This window comes from Triturus cristatus, chromosome 4_1 (genome assembly GCF_964204655.1).
Source record: "Triturus cristatus chromosome 4_1, aTriCri1.1, whole genome shotgun sequence".
NCBI classification, from domain to species: Eukaryota; Metazoa; Chordata; class Amphibia; order Caudata; family Salamandridae; genus Triturus; species Triturus cristatus.
In genome coordinates this window covers 589920306-589933846 of record NC_140585.1, presented here as the reverse complement: position 1 = coordinate 589933846, position 13541 = coordinate 589920306, and the positions used below count along the sequence as shown (strand labels likewise).

Here is a 13541-nt window from a genome sequence, read left to right as displayed (position 1 = left end):
CGCCCGCTGACTCAGTTTGATCTCCGAATGGTCCGGCCTGTGGGAACGCCGCCGTCTAGACTGTCTCTGCCAACCGGATGAAGGAAGCTCTGGGCCCGATGCCTCCCCACCGTCACCATCCGCATCTTCCGGCGACGCCAGGCCCAGCAGTCGGCACGCCTCCATCAGGGAGCGCATCTGGTGGAGCCGCCCTTCGTGACGAAATATGAGGCGGAAGGGGTGCCCCCATGAGTACGTGATCCCCCGCTGTCGGAGGTGCTCCGTGACGGGGCGGAACTGCCGGCACCTCTGGAGGGTGATCAAGGCCAGGTCCTGATAGAGGACTGGGGCATGGCCCTGGAAGGAAATGGGATGAAGGGTTCGGGCCTTGGCCAGAATCAACTCCTTGGTTTTAAAGTCCTGTACACACACCAAGATATCCGCCGGTGGAGCGTTGGCGCCCCGCGGGGGGCCCACCCTATGAGCTCTGTCGAGGACTACGTCAGTGTCCGGGCCGCTCCCCAGGACGTGCCGGAAGAGAGCCGCGGTGAAAGCCAGCAGATCCCTGGTGTCGTCTGTGGTCTTGACCCCCCTAATTCTGATATTGTGTCTTCGGGACCGGTTTTCGAGGTCCTCCAGATGCAGTTGAATGTCCATGTTCTGATCCCGCAATCTAAGGACTTCCTGTTGAAGCAGAGCTGTGTCGTTTACTGCCACGTCGCTTTTCTCCTCAAGGGTGGCCACACGTTCTCCCACGCCATCTACATCTTTGCGTAGGTCCTTGAGCTCAGCCGCAAATTCTGCTTTCACAGATTGGATATCTTCGCGTAGGGTGAGGAACAGAGACTCCAAAAATGCCTTCGTGATGGGCTCCTCTCCGGAGCCTGAGGGAAGCCCGGCAGGCGCAACGGCAGGTGTCGCGCCGGCCATCATTGCGGGCGACTGAGGCCGGCCGAAAATGTCCTTCGTAGGTTTCCCCTTGGGGGGTCGGGTCTTGGACATGCTCCCCTCCTCCGTCGCCTCTCCGGGGTCCACAATCCAAGCCGTCGTCAGGAGGAGCGCGCGGGGGGGGTCCCCGCCGGGGCGCCCCCAGGGGCTGAGCCGCGCGCGCGCAGACCCCCAGCAGCGGGACCCACCTCAGCCAAGTCCAGCGCCAGGCCGGTCGCTGAGTGCAATCCACCACAGTGTCCCAGAAAGTCCCCCTCCACTATGCGGCCGCTTTACCCCGCCGCCCGGCTGCAGCGGCCGATCCTCTGGGCATTAAGGCGCACGTGAGCACGGGCGCCCCCGTCCGGCGAGTCCCGGGGCGCCGCACCCCGGTGGCCTCCTCTGTCCGAGCCCTGCCCCGACTGTGTCTCCTGCCGGGTGTGCTCGTCGCAGCCGGCGCCACCAGCCTGGCCTCTCAGTCTCCGCTCCCCCCTCCCGTGGTTTCCCCTCTCCTGCAGCCGATGCGTCCCCGCGCCACGGCCCCAGCTCACCCAAGCTCCAACGGTCGCCACCTCCGCTGCGCTGCCAGCACCACGTTGCAGGGCCGGTCTCGCCGCTCCTCCGGTCCCGATCTCCTCGCTTTGATCTCGGCAGTCGCGCTGAGCCTGCGCCGCTCCCAGAGCCTCCTCAGACCCCAAAGCCGTCGTCTCGTAGCATCAGGGGAGCCCTTTCAAGGGTCCGAGGGTCTGCCGCAGTAGGCGCGCTCACCTCCGCTTTCGTTTGGGCCAGTGCGCCCCTCCTCCATCCAGCGGTCTCCGCTGTCGCCGCAGGCCGGCTGAGTGCTTCGCCGCACAGTCCGGCGATCCCCGGGCCGGGCAGCACGCCACAGGTGCCCGCGCTGCTGGGGCCCCCACGGGCAGCCCCGCCGAGAGGTAGAGCCGCAGCCGCGAGCTCCGACGCTGGCCTCGGCTCCGCCCAGCAGGGCCCACCGCTATGCTGAGGCCTCCCAACGCCGGGGAGGCTGGTGCTAGCTCCGCTCGGCGCCGCCGGGTCTCTGGCCCTCTGTCCGTCTCCTGAGCGCCGGAGGCTCCCCACCGGCCCAGGGCCCAAGTCTAGGTGAGCGATTTGCACGCCTCACGGGCCGCGCGGTGCCACTCCGGGTGGACGGCGGGCAGGAGCAGGAGAAGACGCGTCCTACCGCTCCGCCATCTTGGCCACGCCCCCTGCATCCTTATTTTAATTGGAGACTACCAAGGCTTTTGATACTGATTCTCCTCCACGTCAAATCGCATGCTCACCTTGCTCTGCTTGTTACATAGGCAGCCCCCATGCACTCGCTGTAACCCCACCCTTTCCCAACTCGTCACAGTGTAGGCATGGATTTTTTACTAACAACACCCCACTCTGTGATGACTTGAGAGAGGGTAGGGTAGACTGCAATTATTGATTTCGCAGCCTCAGACAAGTGCCTGTTTTAAGTGCTTGGCTCCTGCTTGATTGACCCTCATGTAAGCGACGGTCAGAGCATGACCTCTAGGCACCGGGAAAACAGTCGGCTTTCAGCATGGTGTCTATTGCAATTATTTAATATCACAAATATAGATCCAGGTGGCATATAGAGCTTTTATGTGCTATCTGGATCCACATATTTGATATTAAATAATCCAGGGTACTTGGAATAGCGCAGCCCAACTCCCAAAGTCAGCAGCCGCCACTGGTGCACAGAGTACCTGTTAAACATACTAATTTGTTATTCTAGATAGACAATAGTCCTATTTGCACGAATCAGTGAAATTACAAACGTAAGTGTGCTTCACTTGAAAATAAAGTTCGATCTGCCTCCATCTAAGCCTCAAACCCTCGACTGTGACCTTGATGCTGTACAGTTGCCCACCTGGGATCAATGGAAATAAACTCCGTAACATGCCAGCATTACAGTCACTACCCAACAGTGATCTCTACTCAGAAAAAAATTATAAATACAGGCGGAGAATGACATCTCCATTTTGGTGTATTTTTATGTTTCATTTAGTCTTCACAAACATTCATGGTAGTACTCCTAGAAAGATGTGCGAGGCGCAGGTCTCCAAGCTTGCTAATGAAAAACTCATGTGACAGGTTCCGCAGGGTCCTGTACCCCCCCCCCCCCCCCCCACCAGTGCGTAACTCTACATCACATAAAATTCCACACAGAGAGAATAGAGCCTCTTGTGCAAATGCACGTTTTTATTCTCCTTTGGTAAAATATGATTTCCTTTGGTGAACGCTCCTTCTCAACATCATCATCAAATGTGGGGGTGATCAGTCCCCTTCCAAACCTGGCTGGAGTAAATGTCTGACCATTTCCAGGTTGGAGTAAGGTTGAGTCGAAGTATGGAGAGTGCCCACAAACGTTTGTCATTGTTCCCAAATGCCTTGGGCACACCTACGCCTTGAAACGCCTACTTCCCAACATCTTGAGTAAGCGTTACTACTGCACATTTCTCCACAAAATGGCAGAGAAATTTTTATGCTTGCCAGTAATCCTTTGTGAATTGCTGGCAAGCATAAATGAGGCAATAAGCTCATGATTACAGTTGAAAATAAATGTGTATAAGCCCCATTGTATCTTTGCGATGAAGATCCCATGCTCTTAGCTCCTTGAAACATTTTTCTGCTTAGAGGTGGTAATGACAGGGCTAGAAAGGAATAACTGTGAGCTTCTTTAAGTTTATACATATGGACTTGTTGAGGGATTGCTCAGCATGTTTTTTCGTCCGTTGATGGATTCCTGTAGTCTCTAGTCACATCATCTCACTTCACTGTTACCATCCAAGTCCGGTGTGGAGCAGGATCCCCAAGGGATTTTCAAGAAAATGGTTGTTTACTATTTGGAAGCAAGTCAGCCATAAATACGGTTATAGTAGTTGGAAAGCAGCTCACAGAGTCTTTGGGACCTAGGGACAGAATGAAAATACAGATGTTCACTGTAGACACTCATTACAGGCAAGTGTGTTTGGCTGTAAATACACAGAACCTAAAAAAAGGTACGTCTCAAAGATTCGGCTGATAAGATTGCGATCCTCAATCAAACCTCAGACTGACTAGTGTGTTTAGGCTTTACAATGGGCATGGAAGGTGTTCCCACACTCCTTTTCACTTGTCACTGAATTTACCGATTGCTAAGCACTGTGCTAACAGAAGAAGGCTATTCTTTTCACAGCACGTATTTCAGAACACACAGAAAATAAAATGTCAAAGTAGCATGGGGATAAGCAGTGTGAGTTAATTTGCCTACAGTAAATAATGGTGTGAATCTGATGAATCCTTCTTAGGCTAGGAAGTTTGTTGAACCCACCTGTCGCTTATTGTGTAACAAACCATTACACACCACTGATTATTTCTTTAATCCTGTCACTCCCATGCTTCCAATAAGTAGATCACAGAATGTATAGTCGTTCACGTTTACTCCAAAATCTTTCAGGTTCCACCATTCTTATTAGTGAGAAGCTAGCAGTCGAATGCCTAAATTAAAGGAGACCATGGTAATTGAACTGTAGTTAGGCTAGTCTTTGCTACTGCACTCACCGCAATCCTTAAAGTACGCACATTCCTCCTGTTTTTATCAGTGTGATTTTAGAGTGTACTGGGGGACTGCCTTGCACTAATGCCCTTCTTGGCAGGTTCCTACTTAATCGTTATCGCCACTGAGAAGTGCAGTGTTATCCCTTATTTAGAGTCTAATGCACAGGAATATGAAATAATAGGTTGTTCACATTTTATCATGTTACTTTTGCTTTTTCAGTGGAGTAGTTTTCACCAGCATTTTGCTGGTGGTTTGTGTTTTCCTTGATGCGTTTAAATAATGCAGTAATACCATGCACCTCTAAATAAGTGGGTGTGCTGAAGAATCCGTTCACAAACATTAAAAACGTTTTCCAGTACACCTAGATGACGGCAGAAGTATAACTACGCGTCATATCCTCATCAAATACTACTCGAACACAGTGACGGCTGCTAGGGACAGTAGCAGGGGTGAGAGGGAGGGTTAGAAAAAGTAAAGAAGACACACCTTCCGAACAGCGGCCGCAGCCTCTCCTCCGTCATTCTGTCCACAACGCACGGAAGCATACAGGCTCCCCTCTCCAATCATGATGTTGCTGTCACCAGCATGATATTGGCGTTGTGATTGGTCTGAGCGCTGTGGTTCAGGGCTCACACGGGGACTGTGAGCCTGTGCATGTTCTCCACCCAGGCTGTGCAATACAGCCAGGTGGAGAACATGTTAAGTACGCATGACTTTGGCTGGCCCAAGATGGCCGGCCAAACAGTCATTCACACTTAAGTGCCCACCACTCCTCCCCCCTGCTGGCTGTGATGACAGGCCCGCCCCATAAAAGTGCCTCAGTTTGGAAAAATAAAATGATAACATTGAGTTATCATTTTATTTTTCCATTTTGCAATGCTCATAGATCAGTGGGGCGGCCACTCCACCTTAGTGGAGGAGCCGCCGCTGCTTGAATAGTACCTACGTCATACCAACACATTTACTAACTGAACTGCTGTGAAAAGCCTGTGCTGCCCTCTCCGGTTAAAACGCATATACCATACTTTAGGTCTGATGTGCATACTTCTTACAAATGCGGTGCTTACCACGTTTTCACTTTGTAGAACCTGACTATTCAAGCATGCCTTTGGGTAAAAAAAAGTTTTAGTTTTGGATCCTGAATAAGTGAAATGATAATTTTGAGCTCTCTGTTTAAATTCTTTAATTTCTTTGTCTGATAACCGAAATCTCTGATGCTCCTATGTGCACACTGTTTCTTACGGACATTTGTTTTTTGAAGCCCGCTATTTAGCAGTGAAAACGGCAAAGTTCCTTATAATGTCTTAGATGTGAGGAGTTTCCCTATTAGTAATAACATATTTTTGATTTTGATGAGCTTAACTCGAAGCGAAATATGTGACCTATTAAAACACTTAATTCTCTCTGGAATGTTACATAGAATTCCATAGTAAGAAATGTCTGACTAGTCCACCCATTGTTTGCACTTTATTTTGTATCCTTCACAAAAGTACGCATTACAGATATCGTTTATTTCTATATAACTGACACCACACCAACCCTCTTGTGATACAGCGTGTGTAGCAACATTGAACAATTGTTTAGGTGGACTTCAGATGTGGATTATTAGCAAGAATGAAACGTACATTGATCCAGAGTACTACAATATACATTTTGTTTAAGTTAAGGCTGTTAGTCTGATAAATAGCCAATAAACTGACAATGTAGTCATTCATGGTTGTTTCTTAAAGCCAAAGTGCTCACTGTTACGTTTTGTATTCATCCACAGAAATCCTCTTCAGATGAAGACTAAAGTGGCAGCCTTGAAACCCCAGCTCCTGGGTACAGGGCAAACGGTACTTGCAATCGCTGCAGGAATGTGGTTGCTTCAAGAATAATAAGCTTCTGAACCTTGTGGTTCAAGGGTGATCAATGCATCTCCTCACCTTGCCACTTACATGAATACAGAAACTGTACCTTTTATAATGGAGGACTATACGACGAGGACCTATGGCACCGGGGGACTCGACAACAGACCCTTGTTTGGTGAAACGTCAGCAAGGGTGAGAGTTATTCACTTTGTTTTTGTTATTATTCTTTTATATAAAGCTTTGCTACCTTTACTTGCATAGTTTTCATTAACCATTTAATGTTTTATTCATGGATTGTTCTTGCACGTGATCCAAATTCATCTTAAAGTCTTCACAATCCTCATAATGAGAATAGATTTCTTGGTGGCATTGTGAGGAGAGCAGTTTGTTTACTGATGGAGTCAGCAAGGTTTTGTAAAACAACATTTGTGAAAATTAACAGCCTGTATTGTAATCTTCATCCTCTGGTTTAGCTTTTACAGCTTGACACTTCAAATCTTACTTTAAAAGTACAGTATGATTAACTGATTGTATAATGCTGTTCCCGTATGAATTTATCTGTTAATTTAAGATAATATAGTCATTTGCTTTTAGCAGTATCTACTTTGAAAACCGCACTAAACCGCTCAAATATTCTTGTTAATGTGCCTGGTCTGTTGACTTTTGTCCGCTAGTGTTTTGAATTTTATACCAGGGGTGAGTTATTCAGAGTTTTACATTTCCAGTGTGCTGACAACCCAACTTTTTATTTGTTTTTGATTTTAATCTTTATTTTCATGCTGTACATCAACCCGAATGGTGTATTTTAGTGCCGGACTCTAAGCATAAAACTTAAAGCAACAACTCCCATCAACATATGATGCTCATCTTGTAGTCCTCCTGTTCAGTCAATGTTCCTAAAAATACATTTTATTTGGACCCCTTCCCTTTCAATAAGACCAGTTGTTTGCTCTGCTGTGTCTTCTTGCAGCCCCAGACCTGCAAACGGGGCTACGTAACTAAGAGGGAGGATGGTAAAGGAGCAGAATGTAATGAGGGAGAGAAGACTTAACCAAAGAGTAGGGGATGGGTAACAGTGGGGACTGAAAGTGGGAATTGGTTCCTAGGCCGTCTGCCCAGCTCTAATGTTAGCAAATGACATTAACTAGTTGAAAACATTCACCATATATGCTAAGAGGAATTCAAGTGTGCAGTGAGACCAGATTGGTCCTCCGGGGGTTGGGATAGAGGAGGCGTAGGAACGGGGTGCTGGAGGGGCCCACAGTTCAGTCTGGTTCTTTTGGGGTTCTTCCACTCCCAAAAACTTCCACTGTTTGCCATGCAGTAGGTGCAGTATCCAATGCGTAACTTGGAGTAATTGGCTGAGTTACTTCACTCCATCGTGCTGCCATTTTGTGTTCCCTCTGGCCGCATACTGGGGTGCATTTCTATTCCTCTTCTTAAATTCAAATTTTAGTTTTTTTGCCTGTCTTGGTTCATCTTGTACCTACTCCTCTCTGTTGAATCTCTTCATAGAACCTTGTCTTTTCATTGAGACACTTCTTCCAACAGTGGTTGCCACACCAAACAAACATCCACTATTTTTGAGGTCACCAGCTTCAACATGTTAATCTTTTCTGCTCATATTCAGACTCTTGAGTTTTCACCTCAGATGACTCGGATCATCCAGCTCAGTTCTCCTTACTTGCTCCTTTCACCTCCATGCCAGTTTCTTGAGTCTCAAGTTACATCTCAGTCAAACCTGGACCGTTGTCAGTCTGCTTCATCTCCTCTCTTTCATGGTGACACTCACTTGATAGAAGGTCTGTCCCGCGGCGTGCCTGTGTTTCATCTGAGTGGGGCTTGTAAACTCAGCTGAGATTGATAATCCTTTGACAAGGATCTCCAAGTAACAGGGTGAACATATTCATCAAGTCTGTCATAAAATTGTGATCTGTTTGGTAGCACCTACAAATTGGTTGCCACAGTCAACTAGTCTACAGCCAGTTATGGTTCCAGCTAGTGTGGTGGTCTACTCCTCTGCAGTGTAGTTTTGTAACAGGTCTTAGTCAAGCAGTTGACTTAAACGTCTCTACTGAGATCGCTTTCAAACACACCTCCAAGGGTTTACATTTTCCAGCAAGGATTTTTCTTAATATCCACTGAACTCCATTGGTTGTGGGATCTGCCCAGTTTACTGACAATACGCAGTTTTGTTAGTTTTGACTCCTAACCAGTTTTCTCATATCTATTTCTGAATTCTGTTTATCTGGCATAATTTTGTGCCAGGGTCTGCCTTAAATTGCGGTTAAGAATGCGGCTGCTGAGCATAACTAGCATATATGTGGACCCGGACCCATTTGTAAACAATACATTCTATAAAGGCTTAATTTGAACATTGAGCAATGTAGGTGATGGTGAACCCTTGGGATTTTCCAACACCGATACTCCATCCTGGACTACTTGAGAGGTCTGATTCTTGTGAAAGGACTCAAAACACCGGAGATAGGTAAGGGGAACTTTGGATACTTTGCAGGCTTTGTTCTAAATGTTGCAAGCTTTGGTGTTCTAAATGGACAAGATCTGAAGCTGTGCCAGTAGTACGGAACAATGTTCAGTAGTCTCACTACATGGACCTAGTTTCAATTGTTTGCCATTCTTAAAGCTGAATTGCCACTCTTCCAAAAGATTGTTAATCCTCCAGGTGTTTGAGAACGGGGGTTCCTGCTATAGGTCTATAGCTAGCAAGATCCAATTGACACAATAGATGTTGTTTTAGTAAGTAGTGGAGCAATACACACTTGTTTCAGACACTTCAGGACCTTTATATGCATCAGGGTATTAATATTGATCTATGCCGATAGAGGAGAGATGCCATAGCTAACCTCCTTACTGGTGTGGAGAAGTAACCTGCGTGTTGAGCGACAATCACATTTTTCTGATATTTCTTTTTTTCTATTTTACCCTAAGTTATCAGTGCCAATAAGAAAACGGGGGGATGGAATGGAAGGTTCAAAGGGTGAAATTTTAGATTGAGAACTTTCAACAGACTCATTGTCCAAGGACAAACACCTTTCACTCAGTTCTACAACAGTACTCTCTCTATTATGTGTTACTTTGAGATTAAAGAGCTCTTCGATCACCCGAGATAATATATATTCCTGTGACAGGTACGAGTGCTTGATCATTGATATGAATGTGGTTATTTACCTGTAACTGTTGAAGAGCTCCTTGATACAGATCCCAGTCTCTAGGAGCCAAATACTATAGTAAAAGTTGTTGTTGGATTACATTTCCTGACTATAAACTTTCCATATGGAATTTACTATCTCTTGATGTCTCTCGTCTAGTTCTCTTCCATTTTGTTATTAGTGGCCCATAGTTGGCATTTAATTCTGTTTGATATAATTTGATACCACTTCTGCAAGCGTCTACATTTTTGTGCAACATATCCTTCTTTAAAGGGTCGAAATAATAATAGACCCTAGCCCTAAGTTAAATAATACCAGCCAATTTTTCACTTGTATCAGGGAACAATATGATAGTAGTAGGTCTGTATGGTTCAATGGCTGGATAAGTCAGTTTGCTTGTATCTCTCTACTACAATTTCCTAGATCCACCCTCCCCCACTGCATGGATAAATACGATGTTGCATGAACACACACAAGACAATATGGTTAGTCTGGTTAAAATGCTGGATGAGAAGATTCAGTGGATGGCTGTTATCAAAAACTTTAAAACCAGTCTGAAATGTTGTCTTTCTTGTGAGCAGGAGCTTCTATCCATTGTCTGCACCATACAATCTTCACGTAATGTAGAAAGTAGGACTCTCCTTGATCATTTTACTGATCAGGCCTGATATTAAAATGCTGCAGAACAGCGATTGGTTGTGCTTTCGTCCTTGTCAAGTGTAACATTGCAGTAAAATCTTCAAATGCTTGGTTAGTAGAGGTGCAGTGTTTGAAGTGCTCCCCTACTCCAGTGCGGTCATTCCCTAGGAGACCACCCACTGTACTGGAAATACTATTAATTACCTTCCCCCCGCACTTCCCAACTCACCTTTGAGGGCTGAGGGAGGCTGGGCTCAGTGAGAGCTCGCTACTTTTCTAACTCATGAATTCCCCTTCGGTACTTGCCAAACCTCAGGCTAAGTTTTTGCCTCTGGACAATCCTCATTAATCTTCTCAAAGTGAGCACCCAGACTTTGTTTATTTGACTAGGTCTTTGTGTCTGTAGTCCAGTGTTAGACCTGTCAGCCCTAGGGTGGTCTTTCCCTCTATTTTTGCCCTTGCCTCATTTTTTCCACCCTCTTTTTCGTTGGCCTTAGGTCTCTGAGCGCCTTTCCATTGCTAATCAGTGTTACGGTGCAGGTGCTCTCTTCCCCCAATATGGCTGCCACAGGCCCCTGCTACTGCGGAGTGGCCTTTTTAGTAGCACCCTAGTTGCCACGAGCTGGCTGGGACCCTACAACATTGTTGCGACACCAGCCCGCCTTTTTTCTCCTATAGCTAGAGTGGGGAAGCTCCTGGAACTTGCTGGAACCTTCTAGAAGAAGGGTGGGGTTTACTTTTGCCGCCTTAGAGAGTGGTCACCTGACCTAGGGATATTTAAGGAAAGGAGGGAACATTTTTAGTCAGTTGGGGCGACGCAGACCTGGGAGAACCCACGCAGGAGTTTTAGGCGGTAGGGCCTAGTCGGGGACCTATGCCACTGAAAGTGACAGGGCTTAGGTGCTGCCTTTTAAGTTGAGTGAGGGATCCTGAGCTAGCCCACTGATCTGGCCCAGCGGGAGGGGAACCCAGCCCAGGGCCAGCCTTTTAAGCCTGACTGAGAACTCCCTTCAGTCACCAACTCAATCTACCCCAAGGAACAAAACTACTAAGGGCGCCAGAACCAACAAGCGCCAAGAGGACTACAGAAACTTACCACAGAAACTTACCACAGAACTGCTGGGGGATCGACCAGGTACCTGCGCTGTGCCACTCCTGCGCTCCCTGACTTAACCTGGGCCACTCCCTAGCTTGTTCTGCCCCTCTACCTCCCAGCCTACCTGCCCCGAGCTGGGGCGTCTCTGGGGGAGAAAGGGGGCGCTGGGCGCCAAACCAATCGCCACCCTCAAGCTGCAGGCCAACCCTTAATTTCCACCCCCCCGCTGAGGGGGACCTGAAAAGCACTCACCGCTGCGGCCCGGGCCGGAAAGATTGTCCCCGCTATCACCGGGGCCCGCGGAGAAGCCCCGTCGCTGCCGTTGCAGCCGATCTAACGCGGCCCCCAGGGCAGGGAAAGTCGCCGGAACACAGCGAAGGCCTCGTTAGGCCTGGAGCCACCCAGCCGGTGTACCCCTGGCCGACGGGATTCTGCCTAATAGACTCCGATCCCAGGCCCTGACTTAAGGCTCCGAGTAGATGTGGGGCCCCGGGCTCAAATGTGACAGTAATGTTTAGCGTTTCAGTGCTCTACGATGTTTAACGCTTCAGTGTCCTATAATGTTTAGCGCTTCAGTGTCCTATAATGTTTAGCGCTTCAGTGCCCTACAATGTTTAGCGCTTCAGTGTCCTACAATGTTTAGCGCTTCAGGGTCATACAATGTTTAGCGCTCCAGAGATGTAATGTTCAGCGCGTCAAAGAGATGCAATGTGTAGCGCTGCACGGATGTGTAAGGTTTAGCACTCCCCTGCCCTACAATGTTTAACGCACTAAGGAATTGCCCAGTGTAGCGCTTCCACGAAAAGTAAGGTGTAATGCTCAAATGAATGGTCATGCACAGCGCGTCGATCACATGCTCTGGTAAACGCTCTAATGGATCGCCAGGTTTGATATTTTAATGAAATGCCAGATTCCTTCTTAATGAAATGCCAGATTCCTTCTTAATGAAATGGCAGAGTGATACTTCTAATGAAATGCTTTGATCCCAATGTTGATCTAGATAAAGTGGTTTGGTTTTAATCAACCTACTGGTGTGGTGCCAATTATTGCGTGCGTTTCCTGTCTCAGTGGATGTGTGTGCTGTCTGGTCACTTTACACGTAAACCTTTGGGTGCCTACCTGCTCGCGCCACGTTACCCCCATAGGGCCTGGTGACCCCCGGTCCTACATCCAGTATTACATTTTGTGTTTCTAGAACATTCTTCTTAGACTCCAGCAGGTAGGACAAGCTCACTTCAGCAGATGACTGTTTCTAGTTTGAATAAAAGAAATGTAGTTGTTTTCAAGCTTAGTAAACGGCGTGTCAACATTTCTTTACTTGAACCACTGTCTGTGATCTGATGAAATCCCGGTCTCCACAATTGAGTGCATTCTCTAGGTAAGGTAGTCCTTTGCTTTGGGTCCAGTAACCAGTTAACTGGTTCTCTCTGCAAATTGAGCTAAATGTTTCTGTATCAGTCTCCCTTCCTTCAATACGGAATAACTGCCAACACTGCTGCAAAGATAATAGCAATTTGTGCTGCGAGTTCCCAGCTCCTGTACCATGTCTGTTCGTAATTGCTGCTCCAGCGCTACCCAAAAAGATCACTGCTATGAGTGACCATTCTTACATAACTCGTTTTTCAGCTCTCATCCTGGCATCAGCCTACAGATATCACCAGCATCTTTATCTCTCCATATGCTGTAGCACTGTAACAATGGCCATAATCCTTCATAGTAACTATAATACTGTTCTTTATCCCCAAGACGCTGAGAATCTTGTTTGCAGCAGTCCTGGGAAAGCAGGCATTATGTGCTTGTATACCCTGCGTGCCAAAGGCAGACGTTTACTTTGTATTTAGATTGGTTTAGGGCCAAGGCCAGAAGTTGCAAGGAAGCACTTGCGGGACTCCCTCTTACCTCAATGCTATCTTGGCTTCCAGAGCTTCGTTTTTGAGATTAACTCATTCATACGCTCTTACCTAGAGTTCTTGAACAATATATATTTAAGGCTCCACCATGAGCCATCAAGCATTCACATCATATGTTATTTGGCCTTAGGAGATGCAAACTTGTTAGTCCTGCATTTACATCACTATGTTGGTCTTGGATCTAAATTAGGATAGATTTCCAACATGTGTGCTTGGTTCTTAAAGCTTATTGTATCACAGAACCGGTTATTGCACACTAAACTTCAGAATTATCAGCCAATACTGACTGAATAGTTTTAAGATACCAAACTGACTGTTTTTCCTTTCAAGCTGGTGAGAATTTGAGGTCACTCCTTCAGTGTCCAGATCACCGTTTAAGAGAAGTGCATTTTCATGTTTCCAAAG

At 47.2% G+C, this 13541-nt stretch overlaps 1 protein-coding gene across 2 annotated transcripts in view; it reads left to right on the top strand.

Annotated features, from left to right (window-relative positions):
- The window catches only part of TMEM243 (transmembrane protein 243), a 156469-nt gene that overhangs the window by 16005 nt on the left and 126923 nt on the right, over positions 1-13541 (top strand). For both annotated transcript variants that reach the window (XM_085652916.1, XM_085652917.1), the window contains exon 2: positions 6240-6513. In XM_085652916.1, coding sequence (XP_085509042.1) covers positions 6409-6513 — 105 coding nt within the window. In that variant the 5' untranslated portion in view covers positions 6240-6408. The remainder of the gene's footprint in view (positions 1-6239; positions 6514-13541) is intronic.